Source organism: Mytilus californianus, unplaced genomic scaffold (assembly GCF_021869535.1).
Source record: "Mytilus californianus isolate M0D057914Y unplaced genomic scaffold, xbMytCali1.0.p SCAF_3, whole genome shotgun sequence".
NCBI lineage: Eukaryota > Metazoa > Mollusca > Bivalvia > Mytilida > Mytilidae > Mytilus > Mytilus californianus.
Window position 1 is genome coordinate 79,503,756 of NW_026262679.1, and position 22,136 is coordinate 79,525,891.

Here is a 22,136-nt window from a genome sequence, read left to right on the forward strand (position 1 = left end):
TTCCACACACCAAGTTCCGCCAACTATACAATTAACTCAAACAAAATTGGTTTTGGTCAACATTTTTACATTACAAAATGAAGCTTTATTTTTCAAAATTAAATTAAAACTTCAAACTGGAATTTACGAGTTAAATCAAGCTCTCGTTAATATTGTTTGACTGGATATTCCCAATGGCGTATTGTTATAACGTTGTCATGAAGTGCACTTGATGGTGCGATTTTTTTGTGGGGAAATTTTAATAAAACATCAAATGGTTGTTGTATGACTTTCAGAATTATGGATCCTTCTGAAACATCTATGTACTGTAATTGCAAATAATATCATCTATTTACACTTTCCTTTGCTACAGTTTTCTGTTATTATTTTTTTTTTCAGCATGGTTGGTGACACTATTTAATATTTACTTCACGGAACGAGGTGAAAGCTGAGATCGCAATTCGAACTATATAGGTCGTATTGACTAAAATTTTAGTCCCATTTTTTCTTACACTCTTTTTCGCCGTAAAATACATGAATTAATAGCCCCTCCCACATCACTAAGCATTTAAAAGCACTATAGACAACTACCATGTTTAATCCAAAGTTTACTCATAACTCAATCTGAAAGCTCAACAGAGGAAGCACGTATACTATGTGGATCTTTAAGTCCTAGTTACTCAACTATTTTGAGTAATTATTCATTCACTTCAAAGCCGTATACGGCACTTTACGAATTAACGTCGAGTGGAGACTATTTAAATTTCTATTTTTCTTAATTACTTTTACAAGCCTACTTTCTCAATAACATCATTAAAAATAAATGTTAGACAGGTATTGAGATAACGCGTCAGCTTACCGTTAATATTTCTCTCAAACAAACTATTCATGAATTATGTATTACGACTTTTAAATGTATTTTTACAGCTATTTCATGCTTAACAAATACCTTCTTTTCACTAAGATTCGTATACACATTATAAACAACTTTTCGTATGAATTGCTGTTGGAATAAAACTGACGCACATTTTGTATATCTAAGGTATGTTATTTATGTACAAACTTTTATATTTACATGTCAACGATTGTCATTTGATGTCATTATATGTTTATTGACACCATACGATCGGTGATATTTTATAATAATCCGTAATATGGACTTCAAAAACAAATAAATATTTTAACCAAACTGCAGTCATTAACTAGAATTTCAACAATGAAATAGCTTTCGAATAGAGTAAGCTAGATAACGACGGTAAAGACAAAACAAGAACCAATATCTGAAAAAGCGCACCGAAATACAGACTATCTTTAGCACGTGCATCAAGTACATAGCTACATACGCTTGACCAGGTTGCTATATTTTCATCTAAAGACCACAGTGAGGCTCTCAACAAGGAGCGAAAACTCACTACTCACACGAGTTATAGGCGACCACTAGACTCGGTTGAAATGCTTTGGGGGATGTCGATGATGCTACATTTGTGCTAATTATTCACTTTGTTGCACTGCATAATCATACAACAGCAATACAGAACAACAAAGGACCAAACTAAAGCATAAATACAGAAACAAATTTAATCCTTTATGAGCAAGGGGTTTAATTTTAAATTTTGTATAGAAACATGTGAAATGTAATTTGATTGTGTTTATTTTTTCAATGAATTATTATTAAGATTTATATCCTCTTTTTTTTGTTTGTTTTTTATTTTTCGTTTTTTTATGACCAGGGGGACAAACTATGTATTTTAAATCGATGATTTAATTGATTTCCAAATCAAACAAGAACGAATTTAATGACATGAGTATTACATACAAACATGTCAATTTTCTAAGTAAATGGAGAGGAACATTTAGTTTTAAAACCCATACTGTCACTCATTTGTCAATTACATTACTTAACACACATACAAAGGTGTATAAATAAATTTTGAGGTTTATCCAAATATTATGAAAAAAGTTTAAGTTAACTGTTTGATTAACAAAAGTGTCCATTTAAAGCTGTAAAACTTGATGTTATTTATTGCATAGGGAAATAGAGAAAAGACGAAAAGACAATGTATGCCAAGGTAGGTTTTTAATTTTAACTTTATTTTCATTAAAAGATGTGAGAATATGAATATTGTAAGATTCTTTGCCATTACCAGTCCTGATATATAGTAGTTTACGAAAAAAAAATTGAGACAATATAACTTAAAACCGTCACCATTTGCTTTTCGCATGCTACATATCTTTCTTTTGTTTTATGAGAGTATATGTTTAACAATAGCCCAACACGGACTGATATGAACAGTCTATATACGTCACTTCATTTGACCACTACCATGAGAAGATATACCTATAATATCTACCTATAATAATGTCACTTGAAGGGAAAAGCTCATCTAAACCCAAACGTCAATCTTTCCGACTACCCATTAATTAGATTGAGGTAAGTCAGAGCAGCAGTAGTTTGCCGATATTCAAATCTCATTATTCCGTTAAGGATTCACAAACTAAAGTATAACCAAAACCCGAACTCCAAAAAGGAGCCACACCGAGTGCATCGACATAGCAATCGTCTACTATTATGCATACATTACCCGCCATGCGAATCCACACTCAATCAGAATGTCACGATCGGGAATAGGATACAATCGGTACTGGGATTTGAAACCCATCGGTCAAATACAAGAAAGCATTAGACCTTTTTTTATTGCTAATAAAACCGAATGGATCAAATAACCTGATCAAAAATAAGACACACGAAGGACGGTTTTCATGTACATTGTAGACACGTGGCTAAAGTATAAAGCCTTGGTAAGACTTTTCAAATGATATAAACTTCGATGTATACAAACATGTTTAAACTTTATGCAGATCCATGATCTTAATTTTTTTTACCAAGACCAATCTTTTGCAATAGCATTAACCACTGCACATTGTAAACTTGTTTTCTTGTCTATTTTTAGGATTTACATGGAAATATTCTGGTAAGTCTATACATTTGAACAACTGTTGACCAGTTGCTTCTTACTCTAACTAAATGATCTGAAATAAGTAAATAAACATTGAAATTTATTGAAATATATGTACTTTTCAATTGTTTGATATTTTAGATAAACAAGATGTTCAAATACACGCACTATTCAAGGGGGGGGGTTTATTTTGGTCGAAGGGGACAAATTGACCACATTTTGGTATGCAGTATGACAAATACATAATTATTGTCTGCGAAGACAATTACACATCAGTTCATTATCATGTATCGATTCCAATCTGTAGTTGCAAAGCCCAGGATAGATATTGAATCATTGAAGGTGGATTTGGTCGACTAGGCTAGTGTTGTGGATGGTATGCAAGTAGCGTTGCTGTGAGTTGAGAGTTTCAGTGAGATTTTAGGGAGACCTGCTGGGGACACGACTACACTTCGACTGCTTGGAAAAATCTAAACCGGACAATGTTTCCTAAACATATAGACCAAACAGAGTGTGTACGATTTGAGTCTTCAATCAATATGACTGACTTACATATATTACATGTAATATTACACATATATGTTAGAAAATCTCTGTTTGTGTGTTGTAACGACGCAAACAATAGAGAAAAGACAAAACCACAAAGGAAAAGTATTTACAAGATTATTACATAGAAACAAAGGGGAAACTAAAATGTTTACAGCATTTACATACATTTATTTTAAGTCAGAAAACAAGACCTGAAACATAAAATCTTTAATTGACATCACCAGATGTTTACTTGCAATAATCAACACGATAGATCCCATTAGTGGAGCATGAACTGCTTATTTATATTTCTGAGAACATATGTTTCCCCCCTTTTTTGGTGGGATTCGTGATGCTCAACCTTAGTCCAGTTTGGTGTGTACTGTTTTGTAGATTGTTGTTTGTCTTTCCGTTGCTTATCTTCTGACCATGGCAATGGTTTTTTTTCGACATATAGTTTTGAACAATGCCATGGTATTTTATTTATCATTTTTTAATGTCGTGTTCACAAAATAGTTTCGTATATCAAGACTTATTATCATTATAGACAAATTTTGGATATTTTTCGGAAATCTCCCAGTAGCCATGTACTGGAGAAATGAGAACACACATTAAATTTCATCGGTGGTGACAATATTCTACCAGCTATCAAAACTAAAACTTTTGATAAGTATACACTATTTTGTGATATCTTGAGTTTTTGAAAGTTTTAATGTTGAAAACGACTTTCACTTTGCTTTAGACATCTGGTGGATATAGAGCTGAGATTACCAGCAGGATGACTGTAAAACCTCCCACACGACAGCATGTTCCACAGTACGCAAGAATTAAAGAAGACAATAGGTCCCATAAATGCGCTGAATGTGATAAACTTCATTTTGAGATAGAACGACTGCAAATGCAACTTGAGGAGAGATCCAGTAGAGGAACCAGGCTAGCAATGATTGACACAAGAGAATCAGGACGTTCGGGTGATTACAGACATAATAATAGCTGGTGAGTAATATATGTAAGGCTTAAAACATGTTAACATACAAATTGTTTTTGGTTTGCCAAACGCAGCTTTATTTAAGACAATCTCCATCGTGATTAGAAGCTGCCAATCAGAACATGCAAACAGCTAGTTTACCAATGCTCACTAAATCATTCCAGTAAAATAACTACAAAAAGATAATAGTTATCCCAACACAACGCTAATGTTGTTGGTTTTTTTTCAATATCAAAACCTAAGGTAAAACGGTAAAAAACTATTTGAATTAGTCTTCACGATGAAGTTAATTGACTTCATTGCTTCTATTGCTGTCTGACTGATAATTTTTCTGGATTTTTGTATCTTTATTGCCCAATGCAGTTTCGCCGATATCAGTCTTTAAAAATGGATTGAAAGAATTCAAACAAATTTGCAATGACTATTGATATTTAATCCGAGTGATTTTTGATGTTTTAGAAATTATTGCTTGTATCTGAGTCTCAGCTTGTATCAAAATAAAAATGTGGTACGATTGCAAATGAGACAGTTTGTTTATCCTAATCTCTATGCGAAATGCTAACAGAATTCCACTAAACTTGCACATATTCTCCAATAGGACATGAACTTTGCACCTGCTAGTTTAAATTTTATCTAAGTAATTTTTCATACAAAGACATGAACTTAGCCTGCCCTGCTTATACTAATTTGTTAATTCGCAATTGCCTAAAAAGATTCTTCTACGGGATATGCAGTTGTGCACCTGCGAATTTGATTTTAATCTTAGTAATTGTGGGTGTTTTCCATCTTAACCATTGCTGCTTATATTATATGGAAACGGCAGGCGACACACGTATTGCTTGGAAGACTCGCAGAGTGTAGAAATATAATGATAAATATGATTAAATTTTCGCTTTAATGGAATAAATGTAAAATGGTCCAAGCATTTTTACAGGGAAGCTTCATGGGCAGACACTCCAGATCTTCTATCCACTCACAATAAGGGAGAAAATCATAGACAAAGACGTCAACAAACTGATCTACAAGAAGAAGTAAAGCGACTGAAAAGAGAACTGCACCAAAGAACATTGGAAGTGAGGAATTTACGCGATCTACGTACTCAAACACCCACCGGGTAATTAAGAAACCCAAGAAGTTAATTCTTCTTTGGCAATTCTTTATCTATTTAATGAAAAATCTCACTATTTTTATATGTTTATTTCAGTCCTGATTGCATGTATTCAAATCAAGATTGGCATATATCAAAAGACTTTTTACTATAAAAGTGTTATTCCTTTACGATAAAAACTGCACTGGACTTAGTATGTAGGCGACACAGAGAAATGATATACACTTATATAAGTAAAGGAGATGTAGGGTATACACCAATGAGATATCAACCAAATGAAACAAAAACACAAAAAAAAACATCTATCTATTTTATACATTTGAATGAATCAACTTTTACTTATAGAATTACAAGAACCAAACTAAATCGTTTTACTAGGAGATATCAGTATGTGTTTAGTTATCATAAAATAATTGTGATCTTTCTAGTACTCAGCAAAAAATTGATAATTGTTGAAAAAGATAAAAGCGACTTCTGTTATGTCTACAGGGACATTCCATAACACCCCTTTATTGTTCATCTATTTTTAGTGCTGATGTAGACGCAATGGTAGACCCTTTGCCAGTTGACAGAGTGTCATCAATGTATACCGACATTTACCAAAACGATTGGTCAACAGCAAATAAAGCTTTACAAAAGGATAAGTTGAACCACGAACAAGCTGCTCAAAAACTGCTTACCGTACTGATTGTGAGTTTATTTTTAACTGAAGTACAGGGAACGTGATATAGTTAATTCTACAATCATCAATAACAAAGGATATATAATATATATACAACTATTACTCAAAATATCGATTACAGATAAACCTGATTTGTCTTTGTATTTAACAAAGATTCACCTTTTTTTAAAAGCCTTGACTTGGCTCAAGAAACAGTTGTACTACTTTTATAGATCCCAACTCTTCCTCTTCTGTCTAGCTGAAATAATCATAGTTGTACTACCTTTATAGATCCCAACTCTTCCTCTTCTGTCTTGATGACAAAATCATAGTTGTACTACCTTTATAGATCCCAACTCTTCCTCTTCTGTCTAGCTGACATAATCATAGTTGTACTACCTTTATAGATCCCAACTCTTCCTCTTTTGTCAAGCTGACATAATCATAGTTGTACTACCTTTATAGATCCCAACTCTTCCTCTTCTGTCTAAATGATATAATCACAATTGTACAACCTTTATAGATCCTAACTCTTCCTCTTCTGTCAAGCTGACATAATCATAGTTGTACTACCTTTATAGATCCCAAACTCTTCCTCTTCTGCCAAGCTGACATAATCATAGTTGTACTTCCTTTATAGATCCAAACTCTTCCTCTTCTATCAAGCTGACATAATCATAGTTGTACAACCTTTATAGATCCCAACTCTTCCTCATCTGTCTAGTTGACATAGTCATAGTTGTATATACCCTTATATATTGTATTAGTCCTCTACCGTATATCTGACATAATCATAGTTGTACTACCTTCATAGATTGCACTTATCCTCCATGTCTATCTGACATTATTATGTTGTGCATACCATAATAGATTGTACATGTCCTCTATCGTACATAATCATATTTCTACATATTCGAATAGACCACATACGTCCTTAACCGTCTATCTGATAATAGTATGTTGCACATACTCTAATAGATTGCAGATGTTCTCCATCGTATATCTGACATGATTATTGTTGTTCATACTGTAAAAGATTCGAAATTTCTCTACCATCTATCTTACATTACTATAGTTGCACATACTCTTGTTGACTGACCAATTCCTCTACCGTCTATATGACAATATCATAGTGGATACATTTTGTATATTACACAAGTTTTAACCGTCTATCTTACATTGCCCACTACCGTCTATCTGACAATGTAAACTGTCTTCTACCGTCTCTGACCTTATTATTGAATTTGTCATGGCAATGACACTTGCTACTGGAATGTCAAGACGGTTTATGCAGACATATATAGAAAGAGATGCTTACTGTCTGACATTGTGCAAAGAAAATTTTCACACTGGTGCTGGAATTTGATATTGATTATTTCATGATATCATTAACAATCATATCGGTTGTATAAAACTTTGAAATTGTAGATTTCTCATGTTTATATGTATTTGTATTGTCAAAAAGTAGAATTCATGTAGAAGCTTTTTTTTCAAATTTTCAGGATGCTTTTACTTACTGTGACAAAGTTGCACCACAGCATCTAGAGGCAATTCTCAAATCAACTATTAAAGTCAAAATTCAGGTATGTAATCATTTTATTCATCAGCAAGCAATTCAATAAATACGCAATATTTAGATAAAAATGGAAACTGCACGGCTTTAAAGCATACTTGAAAAACTTTTTGGAAGCAAGCTAGCAAACCGAAAGCGGCAGCATAAGAAAAAGTTAAATTGAAATTTATGCAACACTTTGGCGTGATAAAAAGTAATATATTAAATTATGGCAGATATAAAAGTAGAAGATTATAAACAATGACGACATATATCAAGGCACAGCGAAAGTACCTTCTGATAATTAAGCACAGTAAAAATAAATCTGTTAAAAAAGAAACGCCCCATATCATCGGTTTCTAAAGACAACGAAAAGGTATAACTAAAGCAAAACTGAATAATACCGTCTAAAAGAATAATTGAAATAAATGAAAGCAACCCGAAAGAAGTAAATCTGCTGATAAAAATAATTTCGTTTCACCTTATTCTATTTGCGGCTGTACTTCCGAGTAGATTTCATAAGCGCCGTCTTGTAATGTACTAAAAGAGAAGTGAAATATACCAAAGGGACATTCAAACTCATCAACTGACAACGCCATGGCAAAAAAAGAAAAAGACAAACAGACAAACAACAGTACACAAAACACAACATAGAAAACTAAAGATTGAGAAAAACGAACACCACCAAAAACTGGGGTGATCTCAGGTGCTCCGGAAGGGTAAGCAGATCCTGCTCCGCACGTGGCATCTGTCGTGTTGCTCATGTTAGTACATAACCGGTGACAAGTCTAATTCGGTAGGTCACATTTGGGGAAAAGGGGACGAGATACACAATACACAATGCACAATCATACACAATACACAATCTTACACGATATCAGGTCTACGAAATAAGCATTTTTAGATATCAATGTAAATCATTAATTTTGTAAATTCGTTGTAAAATAAAGTAAGTTATTTCCAGCTTAGTTCATATCAAAGCAAACTCATATAGTCATGCGATGTTTGTGATAAAACATTTCTTAGGCAGCTTTAATTTACATAAAACTTTGATTGACACAATATGTCATTATTGGTTGATTTTAACTGCTCTTGATATAATCTATTACTAGTATTTTACAATAATTGGATTTTTCAAATATATGAATATTCTCTTCTGGACAACAGTGTTTTTTATCTCGCATAGTCTAGACCTTCTGCGATGTTTCCTATCTACCGATGTCGCTGGTAAAGTTTTATAAAACAAAAACCTCTTACCTCTTGAGTCTAAAATACTGGTATTCGGACATTAGATTTTATTTTTAAAAACATTTACTTATGGTTTAAAATGACCCTACATATCGTTGGTTATTCAAACCTGGGATTATAGCACCGTTTTTACAGAAACTTTATTAGATAAATACAAGTGACATAAATTAAAATATTTCCCAATCGTTTCTAGATTACAATTTCATATTTATGCATTATCTGAATATTGTTTACTTTCAAGAACATTCTTAGGAAATTATATTTTCATGTGTCTTAGTTGAATTTATTTTTCAATCAAAGTTATGTTTTGGTCAGAATCTAGCAAGGATTAAAGGAAATACAATCCTCAAATCTTGAAAACTGTTTAGTTTTATAGACAAATTATTCTGAACTTTAATCATCCGACAGATCATATTTATAATTTGATGTATATTCTAAACACATAATCTACTTATCTGAATACTCTTTCATTGCCAATGTAGCTTCCATTATTTTACCTTTTCTTGAATTTTCATATTTACCTTTACTGTTTGATATCCACTATCAGGGCACAACAAATGTTCCGAGCACTAAAGGTGAAGAAGCCGACATACACCAAGAAGCTGGATTTTTTAGAAAATCTATAGCTGAGAAAGTAGCATTGAATATCATCAAGGTAGGAATTATATGATTTTGGATCACAGGACTAGGAATAAATGCATTGAAGTTGCTTACTCTGAATTTACCTAAATGATTACCATAAACTGGTACATTTCCATAAATGATTGTTTTCTAGCGTGTAAAACAACCAAAATATTCAGATGTCAAAAGACTGTGAAGATATGTACTAAACATTATACTAGATTATTTTTGTAAACTTCGTGTACTAGTATTCGACTAAGCACTACTAAAATATAAGTAACCATTATATTTTAACAAATTTTGAATTTTCTGCATTTGGGGTGCTTTTTAAGATATACCTTAACCAGGAACAATTGCAAGGTAAAAAATGTATACTTCAGTATATATATGACATATAATAAAGTACTCAAACGGCTCCAGGTAAAAGTTGTTTAAGGACCATCGAATCTTACATTGTGTAACAATTACGAAATTTTGTGAATTTATGGCAGATGGGACTTCTGTTCTTATAAAAACTATAAAACGATTATCAACTAAAAATGTAAATTCAATAAGTCAAATCACTGACTGACTGCTGGGAGGGTTATGCCCTATGGGAGTAATGGTTCACATCAACCATCCGTGCTAGTATATAAAAGGAAAATCTATGTAATTGTGGATCCGTCTCCGAGGGTACAAGTCGGCCAGAAGCTATTGGTTTCGATTGATAAGAAGGTATTACATAATGCATAACTGACAGTTCACCGGTGTATATCACAAAATGCAAACAGACATCTATTTAGACTATTAGCGTTCATTATCCAATTAATGCATTAATTCTGTGTCTGACAAAAAAAATAGGACAAAAGTAATTTTTCCATTTTTCTGGAAAACAAACTAATTCTGAGAATAAATGTAAGACTCAGATCGACCACCAGTCTCTAATCGACGTCCGTTCCTCAAATCGATGTCAAATATGACGTCATGATAAAATAAGATTTCCATGCCCCTGTAATCGAAGTCGTTTGCTTTGGTTATCAGATTGGTGTCCAAATCTTGGCTTCTCTAATCGACGCCATATTTGATTCTTTGCAGTGAAAATAACTCTACATATTACGCTATAATTTGTATGTTTGAGTTTTTTACTAACAAAAGTATTCCATGTTTGAAGTCAGGAACCTTGTTAGTAGTTGTCGTCTTTAATACCTGATGTATTGTTATTTGGATAATCGAATGTAAATGGTAGATTTATTTTTGTTGCTGTTCAAGAGGGTGTGATCATTTCTTTTGTTTATGTTTTACTCCAGATGTAAAACTCAGAAATGTGTTGAAAAATATCCTGCAGAGTCCGAATTATATTACTTTCGCAATACTTTGCCGTACTTCTTTATTTTGTCTTTTGTTGAAGACTGTATGTTGCCCTCTATACGTCTTTCGGTTGTCTTGTCGATGGGTTGCTGTTTCATTGAATTTTACTCACATATCCTTTATTTGTATAAATATGAAAGGCATACGATAACATAAAATTCTTCCAATCAAAATATCAATATGCATGTACATGTTATAAGATGAAGGTGTTCATTGATTAGTTTTACATTTGTCATGTCGAAGACTTTCATAGCTTGCTATGCCGTATGGGTTTTAGTTGATTCAAGCAGCTTTACAACGATCGCTAATATAAATAAGGATAATCGTTTTAGGAATACACGTCGAAAATTGTAAGTCGAGTAAAGGGTGAAAAATATTAGATCTTGATTTGAGAATGAGACGTCAGATTGGATGTCGATTTGAGGAACCGATGTCGATAATATACCGGAAGTCGATCTGATTGATTGATTGAATGTTGACTGAGTCTTACATATATAATAGCAAATTAATCCACGTTTTAAGCAACTTCAATTTTATTTTTTTTAATGTTATTGCTGAAATCATCCTTCATTATGCAATAAATGCATAAGTAATAATGTCCTCGTCGTATAAATGAAAATCAGGAATCACCACATTTTACCACTAGTACTTAAAAAGAATTTTTTGAAGTAATTTTTGTTTAGACTAAATATGCATGCCATTCATTTTCATTGGACAATTATGTTTTTTACAAATGATTAAGAATTTATATAAGATAATTGTTTTTTTAAGATTAAAAAAATTAAGTCCGATCATATTCTTTGTGACACTTTGAAAAATATAAAATAGCTAGTTTGAATCAAGTAAATCATGAAAACACAAATAGACGTGAAGCGCAACTGTTTCAAACAGAATTATTGTCACTTGCAGATTTTCTCACTATTCATGTAACAAAATATCATTTTTTTTCATTATTGTCAAGTTATTTCGTAGAGAATCTTTCCTGAATTGAAATGTTTTACACAGCTCGTTCAACGATGGGAACTTTAAATTTTATATATATATTGTATCGTAGCTTACATTTAATTCATTCATTTTATTGTATTTTCAGAATTTTCGATATGAAGTTTTTATGAGGAAGAACACTTTTACTCCCAAACAAAAGCAGAATATAGACATTACTTCATATGTAGATAAATGTGTTCAAATCACATGGTACATGGCGGTTCAAAATTATCCAATTATCTTAGATGACAGTGTATCACGTGATAAAACTTTTGAATACACGCACTACACCTCTTTCAACGAGGAAGATGAAGTTCATGGTGCTGTTTATCATTATCTTATTTGGCCAGCTCTTATAAATGCAGAAAATAATGTATACCTTTGTAAAGGTGTTGCTGAAAGATCAAAGTCGTTTTAATTTTTCATGTTTTATCACAGAAGAATGTTTTAAAATGTTACCTCCTGTCTTGTTATGGAAGTAATGTTATTTATTATGTACGATTTTTCACACAGGCGAAGGTACTATTGATTATTCGTAGAAAATTTTAATAAAACATGCATTTTGAATAATCATTAATTTTGGTTAAATATTCGTGTATTACTTATATTCACAAGCATATGATCTCCTATGTAATAAAAATTGAACACCACTGGGTTGATGCTATTGCTGGTTGATATGTTGATATGTTCATTTTTTGGTAAATTTACTGTTCATAACATTTGAATCGTTCGAAACACTTAGGTTTTTATACTCTCAAGCATAGATTGCTGTAGCCGTAGTTGGCACAATTTTTCCGAATTTATTGCTATTAATTTACTGTCATTCTAGCGATATTTTTTTACATTGTCATAAAGGGGGAGGTTTGTCTAGCCATTAAAACAGGTTCAACCCACCATTTTTTCCTAAAATGTCCTGTACCAAGTCAGGAATATGGCAGTTGTTATCAAATAGTTCGTTTCTATGTATGTTGGCGTTTGTTTTTGTTGCACTTCAGTGTTCCCGTTGTTCCTTTGTTTTCCTCTTACAGTAGACGTGTTTCCCTCGGTTTTAGTTTGTAACGCGGATTTGTTTTCTCTCAATCGATTTATGACTTTTGAACACCGGTATACTACTGTTGCCTTTATTTAATGCCTTTCAACTTTGTATTTGATTTTGCCTTTCTTCTGCGTTGATTTGAGCGCCATCTATGAGTCTCGTGTAGCCGAAACGCAAGTCTGACTAACCAAATTATAAGTCTGGTATATTTAATGAATTTATCCATCAGTATCCATATCTGATAAAAGTTCAAAAATCCTTATCCAAATATGAGGGTATGGATGGGGATTACAGAATAGAGAATAATTGGCCAGAACAAATATGAAGAATAGAGAAAAAATGGACCAAAAATTAAAGAATATAGATAATGAGGTGCTAAAATATAAAGAACAGAGAATAATGAGGTGCTAAACTATATAGAATAGAGAATAATGAGGTGCTAAAATATAAAGAATAGAGAATAATGGACAAGAAGTATAAAGAATAGAGAAAATAGCCTAGAAAATAAAAGAATACAGAAATGAAGTATCATCCATCCAGACCCTCAAATATAAAGTTGTGAACCGACTATGTGGTGAATTATAATCTCGGGACTAATACATTTTGAAAACCAGCTGTGAGCAGTTGTACCCAGATAATTACAAAAAAATGCAAATTATAAATTATTTAAATATGAAACGTTTTCTTGATAAAACATTAGCTGGTATTTTCCAGGTCGACAGTTTTGGAGTCTTAACTAAAAAGAAAGCTTAAAACATAAAATTTAAAAGATCTACACTGACGGTCAAAGCGGTTAAATCAGAAATTAAATTACAATCTCACTTGACGAAGCTAATTCAAATACGTTTCGTGCGCTCAAAACTCTTTATTCTACGTATTTAAAACCAAATATATACGACATTTTAAGTATACTAGATCTTCATTTGAAAATGCATAATATAAACGGAAACATACAGGTTTTAAAAATGACACTAATCTACTCGAAAATACAAAAGAGAACAGTTTAAATAAAACTTGTAAGATCATACAAAAATATAAATATATAATTTGATGTTGTATCAATGATACCGAATGCTTAAAAGTCGAATTAAACAAAATAACATTTGGAAAAGTATCTTTATAAGACAAACTATATCCATCGGTAATTGCTACATATAACTGAGTACAAGTACTGAGAAATTTGCATGTACGTATTCGTAATCAGATACCTTATTTACATAAAAAGAAAAAAAAACGTTTTATGTAACAAAAATAAACTCATCATAGATACCAGGATTAAACATACGCCAGACGCGTAATACCTGCATACCCAGAGATTTACATATGAATCCAGAAGTGTCACCGGTGGCTGATTTGTATGTTGAAACCATCAAATTACAATGGTTCAATCTGCAACCAATCACCAGCGAGGGAAATTGACAAAAGGATTGCGCCTTCAAACATGTTTATCCCGGCCACATTCTGTATATGTCTGTCCCTAGTCAGGAGCCTGGAATTCAGTGGTTGTCATTGGTCTGTCACATTTGTTTTGCGTAAATTGTTCGGTTATAAATTAGGTCGTTTGTTTTCTCAATAGAATTGTTTCATACTTTTCATGTCGGGACCTTTTATAACCAACTATACGGTATGGGTTTTTCACTTTATTTGAAATTTGGTGGCTAGTTGTCTCATTGACAATCATACCACATCTCCTTATTTTTATAAGAACTATGAATTGCGGAACAAAGAATGTGTCTACAGTTTTTAATTACAGAATAACCGTTATTCTTATATACATTCTTTTGATAATTGTCAAGGATATATAATAAAAACTTTTAATTCAAAACTACACACAAAAAAAATCGGTTATGTATAGGCTTGTCTGTCTTTCTTTGTATTTAGTATATTCATTATTATTTCTATTATTCATAAGCCGATTTGACCAATCATAACACACGATAATCATATAAATACTTACATAATTGGTGTGTTACCCTAGCACATGACATTGATGCTTCGTATTCAAATATCTCTAATAATCTATTATTCGTTTTGTAGATAATTTCTCAGTAGCTCAATAAAGAAAAATCTTTTGAAAGGAAAATTGCTATCTAGACAGACGAGGAAAATTCAAACACCTGAGCTTAAATGATAATTTAATGATGTTGGACAATTTTTTATTCGTCGTGTTGAACATCTTTTCACTGAAAGACAAATTATTATATGATTTCAGTTTTGTAACAATTCAGTTTTTTTCAACATAGGCTTGTGACAAATGATTTATTGTAATTTGTAACGAGGGAATTACGGCAATTTATGGGAAAATACACGTATCAAAACAAATTTACGATCTGCTTAGTGGGTGTCATTACACACCTTTGTCTCACCCCTCACCTAAATAAAACTTTTACTTTCAATAACATTTGCTTATGCAACGTTTATTTTATATAAAACTTTTTTTTTTGTCGTATGGTTTATTCATGGTATTTCTTAATCAGAATTATTAAATGACAAGACCGCCAATACACGTAAGATTTATATATATGATGACTATAAGTATATGATATGACAGAGTAATCGAAAATTCGGGCAACGTATCAACTTGCTTTATTAAAACAACTGATTTGACAATAAATTGGGGAAGGAGACAACAACACACTAATCCAGAAAGGAAAACTGGTTGACAGCAAGACATAGCTACAGTTAGTATATAATAAATTTTTCAATGTTGCAGTCTGTCAAATCTTTAACATACGATGCATACCAGATACTATTAATTGATCCGATTTTTGCAGGTCACACCGCTTAAGTTAACCACATATCAGACGTTTTTTATCGTCGCCCGGATCTAGAAATAACACAGGGTTTCAGTAAATGTCCCTTTTTCACCTGTCATAATTTGCACCTGGATTTTGTCAATACAGACGTTCATACTTGGTATTGATAAAGAATCGGCTTACGTGACTGCATTAACTTTCCTAGAATCCAATCAAAGTCTAACTTTGTTTGCTAGTGTTTTACTCCACTTTCATCATCGTCAAATTGTCACTGAAAATGAACTACTTAGCTCACTGAGCCACTGAGATCCCAGTTCACAGTCTGACGTAGGTGTCATTTTCATAATTTCCTTTTTCAAAAGTCAACTTCCAACTTAAATTTGAAGGGATGAATGAATGAATATTTTATTGTAGAAGCAAACATAATGCTATAGCAAAATAACATAATATATGTACATAGTGACAATAAACAAGGAACAATATAATCAAATCATAGCAAGTACAGAAATACAACTGTTATGTAATCATGATTTGTGATCTTAGCTTCCATGCTGCATTTAGAAATTAGCACAATTTTCGGTTAAATTCTATGAGCTAGCTTGCAGAAGAAATACAAGCTTGGTCATGAACAGTAGAAGGTAAAAGCTGTAGCCTAAAAGCTCTAAAAGCAGAATATACTAATACAAAATGATATTTCGCCTGTTCTATACTTTCATTATAACAACATGTAAAAATACGATATTCTCTTGAAATATTGTAACGACCCACTAATGATTCATACGACAAGAATGGTGTCTTATATGAGCAACCTCTCCTACCTATGAATCATGAAAATATCATTTGTTGGTTAACTGATCAAGCTTTGTAAATAATTTTGTCTTTTAAAGTGGTCAAGTTTAGTCACGTCTTAATTGTCTACAAAGTTAAAATTTAGTTTCACTGCTATCCTTGTGTACATGGGATGAGGTGACTATAAATTTTAATTTACTAGTGGTGTCCCTCTCAGTATGCTCTTTTAACATATCAATGTGGCACAAATATATACTTCTTCTCGTTGAAGTGGTGTGTTGAACATACAGTAAGTTATTAAATTTGGACTCTTTAACAGATGGGCGTACCTGGACAGTGATCAGTAGATGTCCAAAATTGCTTAATAAAAAAAACGCTATTATTAAGGATGATTCTGAACAATTTGATCATCCCGTTGTATCATTTTTACATTTGTTTTCTGTAAATTTCTGATACAAAGCCAAAAACAAAATCAGTACATGTATATCTTCCGGTACCTTATTTCGTTTTGTTTCAATAATTTTAACGGGTCCCAAACAGAATAATCGAAGACTATTTCAAAAGAGCTAATAATTCAAAACTCACGAAAGACCCAAAAAATGTAGTAAGAAGCTTAAGGACTCCATCATCCTAGTTTTTCTGTATTTCTAAACAAAAAGTTATAATCATATTTTCATGAAATTCTTTCAAAAGCCGCTCTAGATTCTTGGTAATAAAAATTGGATTTAAATTATTTTATGAATAACTAGGAAAAAATTGGCATAATGTAAGACCCCTGGTCTTAATGGATGGATTTAAGAAGACCGTGTGATCTTAGCTTCCATGCCGCATTTAGAAATTAGCACAATTTTTCGATTAAATTCTATGAGCTAGCTTGCAGAAGAAATACACAAGCTTGGTCATGAACAGTAGAAGGTAAAAGCTGTAGCCTGGAAGCTCTAAAAGCAGAATATACTTATACAAAATGATATTTCGCATGTTCTATACTTTCTTTATAACAACATGTACAAATACGATATTCTCTTGAAATATGTAACGACCCACTAATGATTCATACGACAAGAATGGTGCCTTATAGGAGCAACCTCTCCTACATCTGAATCCTGAAAATAAAATTTGTTGGTTAACTGATCAAGCTTTGTAAATATTTTTTCTTTTAAAGTGGTCAAGTTTTAAGTCAAGTCATAATTGTTTACAAAGTTTAAGTTTAGTTTCACTGCTATCCTCGTGTATATGGGATGAGGTGACTATACTTTTTAATTTACTTGTGTTGTCCCTCTCAGTATGCTCTTTTAACATATCGATGTGGCACAAATATATACTTCTTCTCGTTGAAGTGGTGTGTTGAACATACAGTAAGTTATTACATTTGGACTCTATAACAGATGGGCGTACCTGGACAGTGATAGATGTCCAAAATTGCTTAATAAAAAAAACGGTATTACTAAGGTTGATTATGAACAATTTTATCATCCCGTTGTATCATTTTTACATTTGTTTTTCTGTAAATTTTCTGATACAAAGCCAAAAACAAAATCAGTACATGTCTATCTTCCGGTACCTTATTTCGTTTTGTTTCAATAATTTTAACGGGTCCCAAACAGATTTACCAAAGACTATTTCAAAAGAACTAATAATTCAAAACTCACTAAAGACTCAAAAAATGTAGTTAGAAGCTTAAGGACTCCATCATCCTTGTTTTTCTGTAATTCTAAACAAAAAGTTATAATCATATTTTGATGAAATTCTTTCAAAGGCCGCTCTAGATTCTGGGTAATAAAAATTGGATTTAAATTATTTTATGAATAACTAGAAAAAAAATTGGCATTAAGTAAGATCCCTGGTCTTATAATGGATGGATTTAAGAAGACCGTTACGCATGAAAATATTTTGTTAAAGTTGTAAAAATTGAGCAACAAAATTGAAAAAGTAAATATTATTTTAGCCTTAATGTTTCTAAGAAGAATAGTTACAGAAAATGAGCTTAGGAACACGTTATGACCAATATGTATTTATTTAAGAATATGTATAAATTCCAGAAAGCGTTCCTACACAATCATCCTATAAAAGTTTCCTCAAAAAAGGCTGGAGTTAGGAAATTTGAATAGTAAAACATGGAAGTGACACAAATTTCTCTGAAATAAAAGTCTTATAAACCTGAAAATTAACATTTATGGTTGTCATTCTGCACATCAAGTTTTTTTTTAATAAAGGGCTCACGAGAGGTTTTAACTGGGTTAAACATACTTGTCTACGCTGTGAAATTTGAATTGTGATCCCTTTTGTTCTCATTCCTTTTGAAAAACCCAAAATTCTGAAATGAAATGCCAATGTTGTGTTCCCTGAAAAAAATTCGAGAACAATTGGTTATAGCTTTGTCCGTTTATCCCTGATGTTCGTCCAATCACTTGAGATACACTTAATTTTATTCAAAAGTATACAGAAGAGAGGCAAGAGATACCAAATTGACATTCAAACTTGTAAGTCGAAGACGAACTGACAAGGCTATGGCAGAAAACGAAAAATGGGCAAAAAGACAAAAAGACAAACAACAGTATTCAAAACACAACATAGAAAACTAAAGACTGAGCAACATGAACCCCATTAAAAACTTGGGTGATCTCTGGTGTTATACAAGTGTTAGATAGTAAGAAAGAGACATACACTGTTGATAAACACAAATAATTATATAATACTTACTTGTGTATGAATAACAATGGTAACACTATTCATAAAGCTCAAACTTTTAGTTGTTTTCATTTAAATTTGACAAGTATCAATAGTATGCAAAAATTGATGGAAATCATATTCTGGCAATATTTTTAATTTTTTGACATACAAGTCCCCCTCTTGAAAATTAACGATTCACAATTCCTTCTCCATTGGTTATGATGATCAAATCCATTGAACATTTTGGATAGGAAGTAAAATCTATATAGTCCAAAATCGATTTTAGTTCTTTCGTTATTTCGACCCAAATCATGCAATTCTAGACAAAACCTTAACAATCATTTGACAGCATTTTATATTTGTTTTTAGGGGGTCGAAGTTTTTAGTAGATATGTGAAGGGGAAACTAAAAACACTTCAAATTTGCCTTTTAATCATTCCACAAATAGCAAAAAAAAACAAAAAGTAAAATAACAAAAATATTGAACTCCAAGATAAATTCAAAACGGAAAGACCTTGATCAAATGGCAAAATCAAATGCTCAAACACGTCAAACGAATGGAAAACATCTGTCATATTCCTGACTTGGTACAGGCATTTCCTTATGTAGAAAATGGTGGATTGAACTTGGTTTTAAAGCTAGCTAAACCCCTCACTTGTATGAAAGTCGCATAGAATTCTATTATATTGACAACAATGTGTGAGCAAAACAAACAGACATAATAGACAAATATGTTAAAAATTATGGTACAGCAGTCAACATTGTGATATAAACATAATCACTATAAAACAAATAACTATTTCTACAAAGAAACTCAAAATGGCATAATCACGATCTATAGACAAAGTTCATAAGCAAAAATGAAAGACAAGAATACAAAAAATGATCATAGCACAATAGCACAATGGCGGGATGTATAAATACCGAGCCACGCCAAAAGGATATTACCAAAAATTGACTAAATAGTAAAGGTTAAAAATGTATAAAGACAAATAAAAAGAACACTACAACACGCAATCAAGATGATAAACCACGTCAGTACCTAGAATCTATACTTCAAGACCATCATGTATATTATTTGTAAAGTTGATATGGAATATTTATCTATCCAAAAGTATTATGTATGTGCCTGTCACAAGTCAGGAGCCTGTAATTCAGTGGTTGTCGTTTGTTTCTGTGTATCATATTTGTTTTTCAGTCATTATTTTGTACATAAATTAGGCCGTTAGTTTTTTCGTTTGAATTGTTTTACATTGTCATTTCGGGGCCTTTTATAGCTGACTATGCGGTATGGGTTTTGATCATAGTTTAAGGCCGTACGGTGACCTGTAGTTGTTAATTTCTGTGTCATTTGGTCTCATGTGGAGAGTTGTCAAATATACCACATCTTCTTATTTTTATATGACCACACAAATGAAACAGAATAATCATAAACAATTCTCTCATGCAGTAATATCTCCTTTATCTTTTCATGTAAATTGTATTCAAAATATTTAAAAAATAGGCATTTGCATTAAACATGATATTAAATGATTTAATAAATCCAAAAAAATAAGAAAAATAAAAAATAAAAATAATAAAGAAGAAAAATGTGCGCGTAAGATTTTTTCAAGATAATACCAAATAAATCCCTCATCCAATACTATCTTCTAAATACTGTACACAGACAGATACTCCGCCTATCTGTTGTATTCAGGTGTCCATCTTAATTACAATATTCGAGCGAACTCTGACAAAAAAATTTGCAAGCAATCCATTCATATGTTTGGTCAACATGGATATCAATAATAGTCTTTGAAACTATTGACGCCAAGAAGTCTGTGAAAGAATTAAAGAATAAAATACGACAACTATTTTTTTCTTTGTATATAGATAAAACGTACTTAGGAATAACAATTTAATTCATTATATATCTCAACATGATCATCAAAGCTCGTCGCTTGTTGCAAATTTAACAAAATTAAACTACGTTGAGTGGAGAAATATCGTAGCACTCGCAACAGAAAGAGATTCTATGAATATATTCTTGAGCTGGATTAAATATCATATTTGTTGAATACTATCATTTTGAAAATTTTAAAAACTTTTGATTTGGAATTCACTATGAATTATACAAACATTGGATTTTTATTTCACTGTGCATTAAACAAAATCCGAACTTTGGAGAACTTATTTCAACTTGGTGAACTTAAGACTATAAGGCCTGACTGTTAATTATTGTGTATGTGTATGTGTTGTTTGTTTGAATTGTTTGTTTTAATGTAAATATTGTTGTTAATATTGTTTCCTTTGTAACATATATTTGAGGTCAAAACAAAATTTGGTGCTCGTCCGGGGTCGAAATTGGGACTGCTTAAATTAAATTTTAGTATGATTAATGGAGGTGGGGGTATACGCCAATAAGACGGCAACACAGCAGCAACAACAAATTGAATTTTATTTGAAATTGTGTTTTTTTCCAACCAAAAATCAAATATGTTTTCAAATTTGAAACACTTTTCAAACCAGGAAGAGTTTAAGACACTGAAAATCGATAAGTTATTGAAGTTTGGCGCTGTTTATGGTCTAGAAATTAAATGTCCCATGCTGAAATTTGAAATAAGAACTTGGTGGTTCCAGTTTTAGTATGAGAGGAAAGAAGAAGGGCAAATTTCTCCTGAATTTATTTCACACCAGGACATTTTAAAAAAGTATTTCAATTTTCACTATCATCAAAATACTGGACTTTATATCGACAACACATTTGTTAAGTTTCGTGGATTGCTATTTCAAAAGACAGTCGGTATTAAAATGGTACTATTGTGTACCACTACTGACGGACTTGTTTTTGTATTAATGTGAAGCTGAGTTCATACAGACTCTTCTCAAAGACAAAAAGAAAAAGAATCTTGCAAAGTTCAGGAATTTCATTT

General features: G+C 31.9%; 1 protein-coding gene across 2 annotated transcripts; it reads left to right on the forward strand.

Annotated features, from left to right (window-relative positions):
- The first annotated feature begins 364 nt into the window (after window positions 1–364).
- Window positions 365–12,543, forward strand: LOC127735136 (uncharacterized). Of its 2 annotated transcripts, XM_052245224.1 has the most exons (9): window positions 365–1,021; window positions 2,011–2,048; window positions 2,931–2,951; window positions 4,207–4,460; window positions 5,387–5,566; window positions 6,091–6,250; window positions 7,724–7,804; window positions 9,569–9,676; window positions 12,080–12,543. In XM_052245224.1, exons 2-9 carry the CDS (start codon window positions 2,037–2,039, stop codon window positions 12,389–12,391), a joined length of 1,128 nt encoding a protein of 375 aa, XP_052101184.1. In that variant the 5' UTR covers window positions 365–1,021; window positions 2,011–2,036; the 3' UTR covers window positions 12,392–12,543. The 2 variants fall into 2 exon arrangements, with proteins under 2 accessions (XP_052101184.1, XP_052101185.1); XM_052245225.1 differs by lacking the exon at window positions 365–1,021 and having other exon boundaries at window positions 1,051–2,048.
- The last annotated feature ends 9,593 nt before the right edge of the window (window positions 12,544–22,136 follow it).